We start from the raw sequence: 18,143 nt of genomic DNA, 5'->3' as shown, positions 1-18,143 counted from the left end.
AGGAAATGATTAGTCCAGAAGGGATAGAGTGAGCTGCTGCCTTGATAACCTATTTAAGATAGTACAGTGAATCTGTACTAGGTATCAATGCTATGCCATTAGATGAAAGACTTCTTAGGGTTTCTGTTCCAAAAAGAGCTATTTATGAATTGCACTTCATGTGGAGTTCCTCCTTTTGGCTTTCATAGTATCTTGCCTTTCAAACTGTCTTCTGGATCACTACTTCCTCACAGGAAAGAGTCACTATTTAAACAGTGCGGAGCTCAGAAAGATTTTCAATGCCCTCTTTTAAACTCAAATTTCAAGCACCAAATTTATTGATTCAGTTGGAGATAAGGAGCTATAGTATAGTTAATCAGTTTCTTTGGACACTTTCCAGACACAATTTACAAACTATGTCCCCCCCTCCCCCCCTTCCCCCCCATTCTGATCTTTCCACCTTCAATTCCAAGAACCTTAGACCCTGCCAAGGTTCTGATAGGTAAGATTCCACCTTATCTTGTTCAGGACTAGATTTTCATGCTACTTCCCACCACCAGCAATAAATGCTTCCATCCAAATTTTTCTCCCCATACTTTTAACTCCTCTTTTGTGTTACATTTCTCCATTTGAATGTAAGCTTCTTGAGGCTTACTTGGCTATTTTTATACCTCCCAATGCTTATCACTATCCCAAGCTCTGGCAAATTTTTTTGGTTTTTGGCTTTTGGTTATAGATGTTTTTTACATATTTCTTTATGAATCATGGGAGAGAAAAATCAGAACAAAAGACAAAACCATGAGAGAAAAAAAAGAAAATGGAAAAAAGGTGAATATACCTGTGTCTGGCACATATTAAGGGCTTAATACATGCTTTATCCAACTCTCCTTGGATGGACCAGTTTTAGAAGGTTTAGAAGGTTGTCATCTTCACAAAAGTTTTATGTGGAAGCCACCTTAGGTTCTCAGAGACTATGTCCCTTCAACACAAGCTCTAGCAGGTTCTAGCTAGCTAAAACATATCAGGTACTGTCTTGGCAATAAATAGTGTTTGTCACTTAAGGACCAGCCTTCTTAAGATTAAGGGCTATCACTGGCAATTTTGCAATCATGCAATGAATTCTTTGTCTATGACAACCCATATATGAAAAAAAATACAAAAAATCCTCAGGCTTGGGTAGTCAATTTTCACTTTTGCAGAAACAATGGTAGAGTAATAGAAGGAAGATAAAGAAGAGACATATAATGGGAAAAGTAGGTTTCATTATATTGCCAATAATATATGTATAATAATATATATATATGAAATAGTAACAAACATTATCTAGAAAATGTAGGATGAGGTAGAAAATTTGCAAATTTGTTCATGCCCTTAAATAGATACCCTAAATTGTTTATATCCTTATACAGACAGAAAGATGATAGATAATAGATAGATAGATAGATAAAGCACTTATCTTGTTACCAGGCACTGTGTGAAATTCTGAGAAATATAAAACCAAGAAAAATTATTCTTACCCTTGAAATGCTTACATTTTAGTAGGGGAGGACAGCAGCTAAAGAGAAGGGGAAAAGTGGAAGGAAAGATAACCATACAGCAGCAAGACAGGTGGTGTGTAGATAGAATAGACCAGAGAATGAGCTAGGAGGGAAATAAACAGAGTGACTGCGACTCATGATGTGGTGATTCCAGACAAGGGTTTGGCAATCATCCTGCCAGTCTCAAGGTTGAGTCATCCTCAGGGGTTTACTTCCCAGCTGCTTTGATGCAATAATTCCACTATTAGTGTTATCCTAAGAATGTCCTATATATTATGAAATATTCATAGCATCATCTTTTATGGCAATATTTTTTTTTTCAAATGAAACAGGTCCCCATTAAATGTGGAATGGCCAAATAGATCATTATATATGAGCAAATACTGGTATGACAAATGTGGGAAATTAGGACAAACATGGGACGATTTATATAAAGTTATTCAGAGTGAAGAAAGCAGAACCATGAAAATAAAATATATGTTAAAAAATAATACTAATGAACAATTGCTGAAGAGCTATAATAAATTATCTTAGTCCTGGAGAACTGATAAGGAAATATACTCTCCTCATCTCAGTAGAGAGATGAGGACAATGAAGAGATAACAAGGTGCATGCTGTCAAATGTGTTTAATCTATTGAATGATTTTGTTCAAGTTTTTTTGTTGTTCAGTTGGAAATTGGGGCAAGGATTAAGGGAAAATAATATGTTAAAACAAAAGTCAGTAATAAAACTATAAGAAAGAAAAATGTATCAATCTTTTTAACCTCTTTTTCTCTCTCCCTTTCCTTTCTTTGAAGATCAACAGACCATTAAAAAAAAAAACAAAAAACAAAAAAAAACTACTCCTAGGCTCTCTATCTTATTTAACTACTTTTATAACTTCTGATAACATTTCTAAGGGAATACTTGTATCAGTCCCCCTCTCCTCACTGGAATGTATATATGTCTTCATTCTGGTATTTAGTTCATTCTGAATGTTCACTCATATTGACTTTTTTCTGTTCTTATTGATTCTTTTGTATTTTAAAGTTTCTACTGATCTTCTCATCACAAATATATGGAAGGGGCAGCTAATTGGTGTAGTGGATAGAGCACCACCCCTGAAATCAGGAGGACCTGAATTCAAATTTGACCTCAGACACTTAACACTGTCTAGCTGTGTGACCCTGGGCAAGTCACTTTACCCCAATTGCCTTAGGGGAAAAAAAAGAAAGAAATATATGGAAGTCTTCTGTTTCATTAAAGCTCTACTTTTTTTCTGCTGTAGATTTTTGTTCTAATTAATTTTTATTGTAAATCCATATCTTTTTGTCTTTTTGAATACGTATGCCAAGATTTCTGCTTCTTTATAGTAGTAGCTGTCAAATCTTGTTTAATTCTGATTGTGCTATCTCTGTATGTGAATTTTTTCTCTCTGGCTGCTCATAATATTTTGGATTTCAGCAATAATATTTCTGGGAACTTTCATTTTAGATTTCCTTTCAGGAGGTGACAAATAGAATACTTGTCACATTACTTTTACACTTTACACATTACTTTTATTCTAATAGATATAGGAAATTTTATTTCATGACTTTTTTGAATACTAAATGACATTCAAGTTCTTGTTTGGATCATAGTTTTCAGGAAGTTGAATGTTTACTAAATGATGTCTCCTTGATATGTATTTCAAGTCAGCTGTCTTTTATGAGGTAACATATTTTCTTTCATTTTTTTGGCCTTTTGATTTTGTTTCCATATTTCTTATTGTCTCATATTGTCATTAACTATTGCTTGATTTCTAAGAGTCTGTTATTTGAGTAGAGTTTTGTATCTATTGTATTAAGTCACTAATTCTTCTTTCAGGTATTTCCTCTAAATCTCTCTTTTTTAATTTTCTTTTAGCACTCTCATTTCATTTGTAATATTGTTTTTAAAACTTTGGTGGGGGAAGTGGGAAATCTTGCTTTATTTCTTATAAAAATTCTTGTTGATCTTGCAACCAAGCTATGCTTTTGAAGCTTTGCTTGTGGATATTTTGAATTTCTTCTCCTTTTTCTAGATTTGTAGCTTGTGTTCTTCCAGCACTATAATAATTCTTAATAATGGGAGGGTTTTTTTGTTTGTTTCTTCATTTGTTTGTTTATTTATTCTTCTAGTCTTACTTCTTATATTAGAACTTTGTGTTAGAAACAGTCTCTGTACACTTTTATCAGCTAGTTGGAAGGAAATGTAAGCTCAGTCTTACTGAGCTATATAGATTGACTCCTGGTGCTAAAATGCCTGACCTACTCACTTACCTCTAGGCTGAGTCCATGATAGATACTGTAGAATTACAACATAATTGTTGGCCACTCTTCTGCATCTGCCCACAGATTAAATCCAAAATCCTCAATTATGATTAGAGTTTCAGAGTTGTAGACTTACCCTTAGTCTGAGACCAGGATTTGAATCCCTGTTTCACGGTTTGTCTCTTGATGCTTTGCTTATTAATTTAATTCCTAATCTTGACCTGGAAAAATGGCCCACTGTGATTTCCCCTTAAAATTTCCAACCCAGCTCAATAGGGATCTTTTAAAATCTTTGTGAAAGGAGTTTAGGCAAGAACTAGGCTATACTGTTTCTTAATGCTCCATCATGATTTTTGCTGATCTCTATCAAGAATTTCTAGTTTATATCAATAATTTCCACCATCATTTATCTACTTTCATGATCCTGTCCAATAAGGGCATATAAAACATATCCTGTGCTATGTAATAGTATATATGAAAGTATATGTGAAAGCCATCTAAAGGCACAATGTAGCTAAGGACAATAAGACTGACTGGCTATTAGAGATAGATATTTTTTATTTCCCAAACTGTTATCATGAACCATTTATACCCTATTGCCATCAGCTATTCATCCATCCTGGACTGCTACATAGCCACATATTTTCCAGCTTTGCTAAGCTAATGGATCTGCTACTCAGTTAAAAAACAAAAAAAAAAAAACAAACTAGAAGATAACTCCAAAATCCTTAAGTTGGAAACACAATCATCATGTAGATGGTACAAGGCAAGCCCACAGTATGAGAAATATCTCTGAATACTTGCCCTTAGATCTCTTTGTTGTACTGGGATAGGAAATATATGGTGGTTATTGGAGTCATCAAGGCTGTGGAGATGAAAATAAGGTTACCTAGACAGCCATGAAAGCCAACCAAAACATGAGAGCAGGACTGAAAATGACCAAAGCTGCTTTATCACAGAGTATTCACTAAAACCTAGTCTCAGGTCCATTAAGCACTGATTTCCTGAACTTACCAGAACTGGATCTTCAGAAAGAATTTCCAAAAGAATAGCCTAGAAAGAAATACATTTACCTCCCTACTCCTGCCTCCTTTGCCAGGGACCCATCAGCTCAATTTTTGGTTTATTTATATTACTATTATAATTTTGAGATATTTAATAAACTTCAGCTTGTGTTTTCAGATCATTCTCCAATACCTATGTTAATGTCCACTATTTGCCAGGTTAGAATGATGACTTATTGAGACATGCACTGATAGTATGTATATATAGATCCAAAAAGATTTGAAATCTTCAAAGGCCATCTCAATCAAATTGTCAAGATTTGGGATAATTTCCTTATATTTTATTATTTTTAACATATTATTATCCTATTATTCCCATTACATATATTTAATTATCATTCCACATATTTCCCTTATATTCCATAAACTCCTTATTTAATGACTGGTTCAATTTATGAAAGATTATGATACTCTTGCTCTCCCTCTCTGCAGATGACAAGAGCCACAAACATGTGATAGAAGATGTTATTTCACTCATAGAAGGAGGAACTAGAGAATATGCCACTCAACTGAAGGAAAAGCTGTTTCGAGGACCTCAGGCAATTAATGTGACTGATTTTCTCAACTGGAGCTCCTCCTTAGAGAAAGCACCTGTACTCATCAATCAAAGGGTAAGGAATGCATTATTTCTGATGAAGTATTTCTATACATATTCTCATAAAGTAGAATGGAGTGTTTTGAGGGTGCTCAAGTCACAGACTCATGGAATCTAAAGGCTGGAACAGATTTTAAGGGATTTTATTCTGTTTTTACAGAGGATCCCATTGCCTTTCCAGACAATTTGTGATAATTCACACTTATCTAATCCTTAAAGGTTTACAAAGCACTGTTTTCCCAAGTCTGTGAGGAAGCAAGTATAAATATAATTATGCCTGCTTTACAAATTAAATTACGAAATTCACTCTCAGAGAAGTTTGTGTTCTTTTTCATCACATCATGTTGAATCTCTATTAGTTTTAATGACTGCTACAGAATGGCTACTCCTTTTCCCCTCAAGATTCTAGAAGTAACCTTGTGCTTTTGGAGTTGATTTTTAACATTATTACTCATAAGTCTTGATGGTAGGGTACCTATTGATCATGAAACTAATATCAATTAGCTAGCCAAAATTAATTGCCTTTTAGAAATATGTACTAAGGTAATATGATAAGAGCAATTGGTATAAAACTTTACTCCAAAAGTCTGTGACACAACCTCCCAAAAGTACCAGAGAGTCAAAGGGAAAAGTGGACTCAAGCTTAGAGATCACATGTGGCAAAGAAGGAATTCACATCTTCTGGCTCAATGGAAATCTTTTTTTTTTTTTTTTTTTAACTTCCTGAGTATTCCTCCAATATCCAGTACTTTGTTGAACTTTGAGATTATGGGTTCTTGTAGGTCCTGCTTATAGAGTCCTGAAACTGCTTTTCTGACCTTGGCTCCTGATGTATATGTTTCTTTGAGCCATTATTATTTCAGGGACATTCTTACTATCCATCACTGATAGAAAGTCCAAATCTTCTGAATTTTTGAAACTCTTAATGTCAACTCTCTAGTCAAAGAGTAAAAGGGAAGGAGAATACTTTAATATTTAGCTTATACTTTGATTGATTTTTTTTCAATAAAGATGGAATTCTTCACATCTATTCTGCACTTTTAATTAATGATTTTCAGAACTCTTTCCCAATTTAATATTTTTCCAATTACATGTAAATATGGTTTTCAATATTTACTTTTATAAGATTTTTTATTTCCACTTTTTTCTTCTCTCCCCAAGATGGCAAGCAATATGATTATACATATACCATCATAGCAAACATATTTCTACATTAGTCACTTTGCAAAAGAATCAGCACAAAAGGGAAAAACCACAAGCAAAAAAAGTAAAAATTGATGCATTCAGATTCCATAGTTCTTTCTCTGGACTTGAATGACATTTTCCATCCCAATTCTATTGGAGTAATCTCGGATTACATATTGCTGAGAAAAGCTAAATCTATGATAGGTGATCATCACACAATATTGCTATTACTTTGTACAATGTTCTCCTGATTCTATTCACTTCATTTAGCATCAGTTCATGTAAGTCTTTCCAAACTTTTCTGAAATCCGCCTGCTCATCATTTCTTATAGAATAATGGTGTTGTTCCATCACATTCATGTACCATAACTTGTTCAACCATTGCCCAATTGATGAGCATCCCCTTGATTTCCAATTCTTTGTCACTACAGAGAGCTGCTATAAACATTTTGTAAATGTTGGTCTTTTCCAATTTTTATGATCTCTTTGGACTACAGATCCAGTAGAGATTCTGCTGAACTAAAAGGTATGCACAATTTTATAGCCTTTTGGGCAAATTCCAAATTGCTCTCCAGAATGGTTGGATCAGTTCACAACTCTACCAACAATGCATTAATGTCCCAATTTTCCTAGATCCTTTCTAAACATTTATCATTTTCCTTTTCTCTCATATTAGCCAATCTGATAGATATAAGGCAGTACCTCAGAATTATTTTAATTTGCAATTTTCTAATCAATAGTGATGTAGAATATTTTCTCAATAAGTATTGATAACTTTAATTTCTTCATAATTCTTAGAACTTAAAGAAATATTCTTATTTGATAAAGTTAACAGAGCTACACCATCTTATTTCTTGCCTTACCTGGTGTAAGAAGTAAAACTTCCCATCTTTTACATATATTACTGCTATACATTATTTCCCTTCAAGCATTGTACAGTACAGTCAGACTGGCCACTTACTATTCCTCTGGCACTACATTTCATCTCTTATCTCCATCTGCCTTTATGCTACCTGGGATGCAATCCCCCTCCTTGCTTCCACCTCTTAGAATACCTAGTTTCTTTCAAAGCTTGATTGATTCAAAGCTTAGCTTGATTGTGAAAATCAACACAGGATCTTATTTGATCCTCCTACCTGCCAAGGTCACTCCCCCACCTTTTGTTTATTTTATATTTTATAATATTTAAAAGTTAAAAAGTTGTCTTCTGTGAAATGTAAGCTCCTTAAGGGCACTCATTATTTCATTTTCATCTTTGTACCTCCTACACCTAATACAGTCTGGCAGGGTAATAGGCTCTGTTATGTCTTGATAAATAGGATAATACAATCTCCAACCATCTTCAGCTTGAAAAATAAAAGGTAGGTAATGAAGTTTTCTTGTTTAACAGAAGGATAAACTAGTCAGGAAAATGCACTGTTCCTCGGTAATCTCTTCTATAACTGCAGGACCATGAAAATTGTCATTTCCTTGGTAGGGTCCTTATACTTTATGGGGTTTGCATTCCTCAGAATTAGTTCTTCATTGCATACCTTTCATTTTTATCTCTTCAAACATTGTTGATGCATTTAACCAAATTGTATGGTTTCCATGGCCCCTGTGTTCCTGTGTCCTGGTTTCACTGGCTCTCATTTTCCTCTGAAGAGTAAAGCAGAATAAATTCCTCTTCTGAGGAAATCAATACAGCTCCAGTCTTTGTTTACACTGTTTCTGGCAATGTGGCAGCTTGGGAAAGAATCTTTCTTTCTATCAAGTAAATATAACAGAGTTGAAAGTCTCCATCCTATGGTTTAATTCATAGAAAACTTAAATTGATGGACCCCTGCGTCATCTCTAAGGTCACAATTTCAACAACACAATAATTATGTCTTGAAGGAATTTAAGGACAGGAGGTTGTATTTTTCTCCTCTCTTAAATAGCTTGGATTCCAGAAAGACTTTTAGAATTCTATGTTCCTTTGTTTTATGGAGCTCAGTCCCCAAAGGACCTCCCCCAGAATTCCAGGGTCAGAAAGGACCACAGAAACCACATAATCTAACAAGATTCCCCTCTACCATAATATACCTCTGCTTCTGACTTTTTACCTACTAAGAAAAAAAGCAAAATAAATCTTTTCTGGCAGAACTGTATTATACATTATTTTAAAACAAAAGTGATTATTTCTTCAAAAGAAATAGTTTTTTCTTCACCTAATAAACCCCAGGAAATAAGACAGTACAGTAGCTTCTGTATATTTCCCATATATCAATTTTTATATGCAGAAAACTTTGGGTACAGATTTAAAATTATTTCTCTGATAGAATTTAATTGAAGACTTTTGTAGGATGTAAATTGCTTGGGGGCACAGAGTATTTTAATTTTGTCTTTGCATCTTCCAGTGCCTAGCCCAGGGCATCAAATGTTGTAGGCACTTTTTTTAAGTTGAATTCAACAGAATGAAGTGTGGCCTTAATCTCAAAGCTATGTCAGTTAAGTGAATTTTGAACACAGTTTTTATGTTTACCATTATGTAATCTAGAAAATGTGACATTGGAGAAGTTTTCCCTTCTCTAGTCATGTGATTGGTAGTTCATTCCTTTCATTGGTAGGCTTTGTTTCCCACCCGTTTCACTAAGTTAGGAATAAGTAATTGACCATACTGGGAAGAAAAGTATATGTAAATTGCTCATGATCATGAAGTTTATTAATGTATTTTTGCTACGAGAGGTCATTTAATGCTCTAAAAGAGAGTTTCCAGAAAGAACTAATGAACTTCCCAAAAAGAACTATTGGAATTCATTCTTTCTTGTGATTTGGGCTCAACTGTTTACCTTCATGAACTCAATGAAGGATTAGACTTGGTGATCTCTTCCATTCCTATCCCCTCTAAATCTATGAGCCTGTGATGAATTTCTCAGTAGTGATCTCATCAATTTCCATGTTTTGATGTTGTTATTGTTAAATCATTTTCAGGTGGGTCTCATTCTTTGTGACCCCATTTGGGGTTTTCTTGGCAAAGACACTAGAATGGATGGCCATTTCTTTCTCTGATTCATTTTATAAATAACAAAACTAAGGAAAACAGGGTTAAGTGACTTGCTAGTGTAGAGCATAGGACCCACAGGGAAAGAAGACATCTGCCAGAGGGGTAGAATACAATCTATTTATGTAGTTTTTTGTTTGTGTAGGAAGGGAATAGTTGCTTTTTGAAGCATAAATAAGGCATAATAAACCATGAGAAAAAAATTAAGCAAAGCAATAACAACAAACAAACAAACAAACAAAAAGGTGAAAATACTATTTTTTGATCCACATTTGGTCTCCCTAATTCTATCTCTGGATGGGGAATGGCACTTTCCATCACAAATCTATTGGAATTGTCTAGATTCTCTCTGTAGTTGAAAAAAGCCAAGTCCATCACAGTTGATCATCACATAATCTTCTTGTTACTGTGTACACATTCTCTTGGTTCTGCTCACTTTACTTAGCATCAGTAAGGCTTTGTAGGCTTTTCTGAAATCAGCTTGAAAAATAAAATACTATTTTAAAAACCAACAATGCAGTGATGCAAGGAATTTTGAAACCCTTCAATTTCTAAACTACCTATAAATTGAATATACCATGAATAACAAACAAAAAGAAATACTTAATCCACACATATAGCATTCACTTAAATATTCATTAAATATTTAATATATGTTTAAAGAATGTTTAGGCGGGGAGAGGAAGGTAGCTAGGTCGTGCAGTGGATAGAACACCAGTCCTGAAGTCAGGAGGACCTTAGTACAAATCTGGCCTCAGACACTTAACACTTCCTAGCCGTGTGACCCTGGGCAAGTCACTTAACTCCAACTGCCTCAGGAAAAAAAAAAAAATTAGGCTAGAACCTGGGGGAAACCGCAAGATCACAAGAGACAGCCTATTGCAAAAGAAGGAGCACATGACTCTTTAGTTAGAGGAATAGAATTCAAATTCTGGTTCTTCTTTTATTATGTTAAACTTGGGGGAATCATCTAACTTATCTTGGTCTCAGTTTCCAACTTTGTAAAATGAGATTGGTAGATGAGTTTATCTATAAGATCCCTTCCAGCTCTAAATCCTAGGATTCCAAAACCAGGTCCATTGCCTCGGCCGACAAGGCAGAGTGTGTGGACCCTGGAAGAAAAGAGATCAGGGCAAGAGAGAGGGAACGCACAGAAGGAGGCAAGACAAAACAATCTGATCAAGCCTTGTTTTAATTGGTGCAATAGTACAGGTATGTATAGCAATAGGAAACAGGGTGGGGCAAACTTAGTACAGGGTGGGGGTCCTAGACAAAGGATTGGTTTCCCACCCAACGATGAGCTGATCAGGTGTCTTTGGTCACGTAGAAAGCTCCAGGATGTGATTAGGAGATGTCTAGATATCTGCCTATTCAAGGTTAAGGTGGTCTTTGTCATGTAGGAAACTCCATGATGTGATTAAGAGATTCCTATTCAAGGTTAGGGCAGTCTTTTGGAATGTGGCCTTATCACCTGTATGGCCTGATGGCCTTATCACCTGTAGATTAGTGCCGGCTCCCCACAGTCCATGACAATAACAGTAATAATAATGTTGTTGTTGATAAATAGCATTTATTTAGCACTTTAAGGTTTTATATAACATTTTTTATGTGTTGTTTATTTTATCTATAGCTATCTCCAATAGGTAATTTGGTTCCAGTGAGAATGAAAGATGCACATGAAAAGAAACAAAATTTGGAAAGAGCTGTAAATGACTATCTTAGTGAGTTCAGTGTCCACAAGTGCCAGCCCTGTCAAAATGGAGGAACCACAATGCTGTTGGATGGGGAATGCATGTGTGCCTGTGGACCTGGATTTCAGGGAATTGCTTGCCAGAGTAAGTCAGTTGTTTGAAGGTGAGTAAATTTCTTTTGAGAAAAGACATACTATCATAGGTCATTTTACTTGCAAACTGTGACATGTTCACTTCTAGATTATCTATGAAAAATGAAGATGATTATTGACTCAATAGTGGAAAATAATAAATTATTCTGGAATTTCACTTTTCACAGTAATTTCTACATGTCCTTCACTAGCTTTTTATCACTGCTGAAAATTCAATTCAACAAGCATTTGTTAAATGCCTAGCATCTGCCAGTTACTGTCCTAGCTTCTAAGGATATTGAGGAAAACATACAAAGTTCTTGTCTTCAAGGAGCTTACATATCATTAGGGTAGGGAGAAGTAAATGAAAAGTAGAGTAATGATGGATAGTAAAGTAATGATGGGTTTCTGGCCTATCCTTGTTTCCATTCAACCTCTAATGAAAATCTGAATGAAAGAGGAAGTCCTCAATGGAAATTAAGTGGATGCTCATCAATTGGGGAATGGCCGAATAAGTTATAGTATATGAAGGTAGTGGAATATTACTGTTCCATAAGAAATGATGAGCAAGCTGATTGTGTAAATTGTTTCAGGCTTTTCTGAAAACAATATTTTTTTAATAAATAACTCCGTCATAAACTGATGCTGAGTGAAGTGAACAGTACCAAGAATATTGTATTTGGAAACAACAAAATTATATGATTTACAACCATGATAGACTTAGGTCTTCTCAGCAATGTGATGATCTAAGACAATTCCAATAGACTTGGAATAGAAAATGCCATCCATATCCAGAGAGAGAACTATGGAGATACTTCTTCAAATTCAGAGTTCAAGGGACAGAGATTGAATCGCAGAAGGAAGGCAGTGAAGAAAATGGCAGAGTAAAGGTGACATGGAAGAAGAAAATTGATGAATCATCCCTTGCAGTTAGCCTGGAATATCTCATTATTAGATATGTTTCTAAACCTGTCAAATAGTCACAACTGTAGCTGTGATTCATATCTGTAGTCCCCACTGTAAGATATGGGGATAGAGATTGATGAATCACTTGAGTTCAGCATCCTGAGTTGTAATAGGGCTAAAGCTGATAGAATTTCTGCTTCAAGTCTCATCCCACTGTTTGAGACAAAAAGATCTACCCAAAGTGGCTACTACAGAGATCACTCATAGAAAGCAAAATTATTTATTAGAATCTCCAGAAGCAGACCCCATCTTGGTCTGTGAGCCAAATTCATAGCAGGAGAGAGCCACTCTCTTGAAAATCTTCACAGCTTTTATACATTTCAAAAAAACCTCCAAAATCCCACCCTCTATATGTTGCGATTGGTCACATAAACCTTTATTCCCCTATTTGGTCAGTGGAATGCAGTAGACAGGGTGATAAACAGCTTCTGCCCTTAATCTCTTCTTTGGACAATGGAATGCAGTTGAGGCTTTGTCTAAAATCACCTGACTGGGGCCTATAGGCCTGATTTACTTTAACTAACAGTCTCTGATTAATATGTGCTTAATCTGTAAATTCTTCACCTTTCTACACAACACTATGATTAGACTCTAGGAGAAAGGTATGTTAGGTTATCTACAAAAAAATTAATTGATCCAATTTATAAAAATGGGGCAGGTTCAAACTTCCGTCCCCAATAGTACTAGGATTTAACTGTGAGAGGCAACTATGCTTTCAGTCAAGTTACAATAGAGAAACCCAAATTTGGGGGAGAGATTATTATGGCAACCCAACTCCCATATACTAGTGACTGAAGCTCAAAGTGACACAAGCCCTGAATTTGTGATCTCTGTGAAGCACTCCCTCCCTCCTCACCAGCTTCAGAGAGAATGCTTTAGAACCTCACATACTGGTGCACCTTGTGGACTTTGGTCAAATAGCCATTTACATCAACATATTTCTCCTGGTTGAAGAGTTATTAAACAAATTGATTTTTAACTTTTTAAAAATCAAAAAAATTTTTTACTAGTTCTATGATTTCAACATTGTAGAGAAACTTCTACTAAATGCAGATCAGTACTTGCTCTGTACTTTACATTAATAGGGCATAACCTAGAGCACTGAGGGGTGAAGTGACTGACTCAGGATCATACATTTGGAACTCCTTAGAAAAAAAATGAATGTTGAAAATCATCTTTATATGTAATTAGAGAAATAAAATATTATTAAAAAAAAAGAAAAGAAAGGGAGTCTTCAACAAGAATAAAAGTAGCTAGACAGATAATACACAGAATATATGGAATGAGCCATTCTGAAAATGCTTTAGTAACCTTTGGTAATGTAAATATTGCAATAAGGAAATATTAATGTGAAAATGCTTTTGGCGCTTATTATAAGAATAAGTGATAAGCTGGTACCATGAAAAGACTTGAATTTAGGTCTTCCTAACTGTAGATTAGTTCTCTATCAAATAGACAAAATGTGTTACTCTCCTATTGTAACCAAACCATATTAAAATGTAACTAGGAAACATTAAACAAAATAACTAAAAATATAACATAAACTATATTTTAAAAATTAATTCAATATGCTGCCAACAAGTAGACATATATAGGATTAATGGTCTCTCTCATTTCTGTTTGACATCTCTGCTCTATATTAAACTGCCTCTCAGAAAACTAGCTTATTTTTTATTGAGTGCCTAGATCTTTTTTCTTAGCCAGCTATCATTTAACACAAACTTTGAAGTATGGAACTTCTTCCCATTTCTTAGCGGCCATCTAAACAACTCCAGTTGTTCCCTAGTTTCAAAATGGCCCATTCAAAACATAGCTTTTGAAGAGTAGAATCATGGAATCAAACAAAATCCAACAGTTTTCCTTTGGTTTCAGATGGCCTACCCTAGCTTAAATTAAACACTGGATATTTTTGATATCTTACATTCTTAAACTCAGTTGAATATATGGGTGAATTGTAAGATATTTCAGGATGAATAACAATTCAATTAAATTAGGTCCAAACAGAATTTCTTGTTTATTATGTGTTAAGTATTTCAGGGGTACACAAGAAGTCCATTAAAAGAATCACAGAATTTGAGAATTGGAGGAAACCTCAGAAGCTCTCCAGCGGAGGGACACCCCCCAAAAATACTTCAATGCAAAGGCATAGAAATCAGTGGCCTAACCCTGAATTAAATGCCAGAAATATGAAAAAAATGTGTTAACCCTCTACTTCTCAGTTCTGATGAATTGTCCTCATCTGGGTTGATCCTGGACTTTTAGCACCACCTACCTGTTCCCTCTTAGATTGCAGTCTCTTAGAAGATTTCCCCCCCCTCAAAAAGGCACCATATTCTTTAAAGTGTGTGTGTGTGTGTGTGTGTGTGTGTGTCCAGGAAGGTTTGCTGAAAGTCAGACATTCTGAAAAAACATGGGGAACCCTTAACCTAGAAGATTTTTAATACTTCTTCCTACCCTGAGACTCTATGCTTCTATTTCTTTTTCTAATAGTATTTTATTTTTCCAAATACATATAAGTTTTCAACATACATTTTTGTAAAAGTTTGTATTTAAAATTTTTCTCTCTTTTTCACCACTTCCCTCCCTAAGACAACAATCTGATTTGGTTAAATATGTTATGCTTTTGTTATCCTTATTAAATATTTCATCTCTAAGCCCTCAGTCAGTACCACCCAATTGTAACTATATATTTTTTTCAATCATATTCTTTGTGAGTATTCTTGGCAAGGATGCTAGAATGATTTATCATTTTCTTCTCCAGCTCATTTTATAGATGAGGAAACTGAGGCAAACTATTAGGTTAAGGAGTACACACAGCTTTAAGTGTCTGAAGTCAGATTTGAACTCAGAGAAGACCTGATTCCAAGTCTGGCATTCCAACCACCTAGCTGCCCCACATTGTCTTATATTGTTTACTAATTGTTTCATGATCATCAGTCCTATCTTTCCTAGACTCCACCAACTAGATTATAGGTTGCTGGAGGGTAGGGACCCCTTTATACTTCTGAATCTCCTTAGCATGGAGCTAAGTATTTGTTGTTTGAATAGTCTATAAATAGTTGATTCCTCTCTTCCTTTCTTCATTCTTCTTTTCATATAGTTTTCCACCCTTAGAACTCTTCATTGCCTCTCTTCTTTCTCCCAAATTCAAATTCTGTTCTTCATCTTTAAGTTTCTCCCAACAAAGCCAGCCAAATTCTCCCTTCTGCCCCTCTCATTTAGGAGCTAAACCATGGTATCTTGCATTTTTATCTAAGCAATAAGATAAATGGATTTACTCATTTCACTATTTGTGATGGTCTTTTGTGAAATTAGATGTGAAACATCTAGTAGGAAGGAGTTAAACTGATGAGTGTAACCTAAAGGACTAGTGACAAGGGAAATGTTTTATTTGTTTTGAATATAAACTATGTGGTGCTAGACTAGCAATATAATTCTAGCCCAGTAACTCTTTCACAGATTGGAGACCAAAGTCTCCAACCTTGTTAATTTTTTACTGTTCCCCTCAAATCAGACCCATAGTCTTTTTTTTTTTAAAGGAATAGGCAAAATGCCAAATAGATCTATTAATGTTTCCTGGAGTTACATTTCTAAAAACCCATGCAAATGCTCATAGTAGCCATGGTCACATATACATCTTATTCTTGTAATAACAAGGTCAGTGATCTTGTTCTAGTTTCTTTCCTTTTCTAGGAATCAGTTTCCTCCTCTGTAAAATTAAAGGATTGGCGTCTACACCCAGAGGATCTCAACCTTTCTTTGTGTCATAAACTCTTTTGTCAGTCTAGTCAAGTGTGTGGCCCCTTTTCAAAATATGTTTTAAAATAAATAAAATAAAATTACAAGGAAACCAATTGTGTTTAAATCTAGTTGTCAAAATGTATTTAAGTTCATGGACCCTAGATTGAGAACTTCTAGTTCCATTTGTGAAATTTTAGTAACTAGTGAAAGGTTCTGAGAAATTCTTGCTTTTGTTTCTCTAACACTTAGAACATAGTAAATACTTAATAAATGCTTGTTGAATAAGTTGGAGAAGGTGTGGGCAGGGGGAAAAAAGGAGATAAGCTATTGAAAGAAAATCATTCACCAAATTAATTTGTTGAGATTATTTTTCATATTTGAAAATTTGCTACCATCTACAAACTCTAAGATTCTGAAATGTCCAAGATAATCTGCCCCTGTTTATTTAATTATGTGAGCTTGGACATATCTCTAGCTGTGTGTTGTCTTCTCTCTAAAACTGCTATAAGAATCTTCCCACCCATATCACAGTGATATTGTGATGTTCAGAAGATAATCTATGAAAAACCACTTTGTAAATAGACATTTAGTCTTCCAGTACAGACTATTAGTATTGCATTTATTGTATTTTATTCTTCTTGTATTTGTATTGAGTAGTTTTTTTTTTTTGCTATGAATAAGACTGATAGTCAAAGACATTACAAAGAAAGCAATAACTTTTAAATGCAATAGATAAAAATGATTTAAAAAAAAAAAAACATCCCTGCCAATGCCTTCTTCGATATGTTCACTTTGCCTTATTCCACACTTACAACCAACAGTGTATTGGAGTCAGCTTGAACTAACTTGCAATAATCAATTGTTAAATTTTTAATATGAACACTCATACCTAGGAAATTGGCAAACCTACAAGTCAAACATGATTTGCTATTTTATTATTTAGATTCTAGACTTAAGAAGGTAATGGGAAATGTTTATAATGCAGATTAAACTTAAAAGTATATCCAGCAGAAAGCTGGTTATAAACATTTAGCAACACATCATTGCCAAGAGCTTCATGCTGAACCTCTGAATCCCACAGCAAAAACTGTCTGATACTTTTCAATTTGCAGCTGTCTATGTTGATATGATTTTTTTTTTAAACTGGGAATATTCTAGCCAAATTGAAGCTGGTCTAGGAACTTTAGAATAAAGTAGAGTTGCGATCAAAGATTCTGAGTGGACCTTAATATGACCTACATCACTTCCATCAAAAATTCCATCTGGGATCATTCCCATTTACAGATCCATTAATTCAGCAAGTCTTTTCACATCTGGCATTCTATTCACACCTGGTACTGCACTCACAAACTACTAATGATCCTTTGTTTCTTCTAGGAAAGAAAAAAAGAAAAAAGAAAAGAAAAGAAAAAAGAAAGAAAAAAAATTTGTCAAGACTGGCAGTCAGTATAATGATCCATCCTCAGGCCTTGGAAGGCATCTTGAAGAAAGCATCCAGAAAACCTGTGCACATAACAATCCTTTCAGTCCCTCCTTCTTTAAGTCTACTTTTATTTCTCCCTTCTCTGAACACCATCATTTTTTCATTTTGTGTTTTTCCAAGGTATAGTATCAGAATTGAAGGAACTTAAGTATGCTTAAATCCCCAGAAAAAGGCCAGTTTCCTTTTTCCTGCAAAATAAAAAATAGGATAAAATTTAATAAGAGAGTACTGTTGCTTACAGTTATTGTCAAACTTCTTTAGCTAACCAACATCAAGGTATTATGACTGTATTTGTACTCTAGTTGTTAAGAACACTTGAAAGTATTGTGGAGGTAGTTAGGTGACACAATGGATAGAGCGCTTATATAATATCAATATGAAGAAAGAAATGACAAGGTCCTGACTGCTTAGATAAAAAATGTTTAAGTTTCGTTAAGTAGTAATTAATACATTCTTCTTTCTTCCAAAGACAATAGT

General features: G+C 34.6%; 1 protein-coding gene across 2 annotated transcripts in view; it reads left to right on the top strand.

The window, feature by feature from the left end:
- The window catches only part of C9 (complement C9), a 55,606-nt gene extending 37,722 nt beyond the window's left edge, over positions 1 to 17,884 (top strand). The window contains exons 9-11 of one of the 2 annotated variants that reach the window (XM_003759932.3): positions 5,285 to 5,463; positions 11,285 to 11,508; positions 17,561 to 17,884. In XM_003759932.3, the coding sequence (XP_003759980.1) occupies positions 5,285 to 5,463; positions 11,285 to 11,506 (401 nt within the window). In that variant the 3' untranslated portion in view covers positions 11,507 to 11,508; positions 17,561 to 17,884. Of the gene's footprint in view, positions 1 to 5,284; positions 5,464 to 11,284; positions 11,510 to 17,560 lie in introns of those variants that run through there. The other variant, XM_031964414.1, reaches the window with a different exon arrangement.
- The last annotated feature ends 259 nt before the right edge of the window (positions 17,885 to 18,143 follow it).

The sequence above is a fragment of the Sarcophilus harrisii genome, chromosome 1, assembly GCF_902635505.1.
Source record: "Sarcophilus harrisii chromosome 1, mSarHar1.11, whole genome shotgun sequence".
NCBI lineage: Eukaryota > Metazoa > Chordata > Mammalia > Dasyuromorphia > Dasyuridae > Sarcophilus > Sarcophilus harrisii.
Note: the sequence above shows the minus strand (reverse complement) of the source record. Positions and strands in the feature narration are given on the sequence as shown.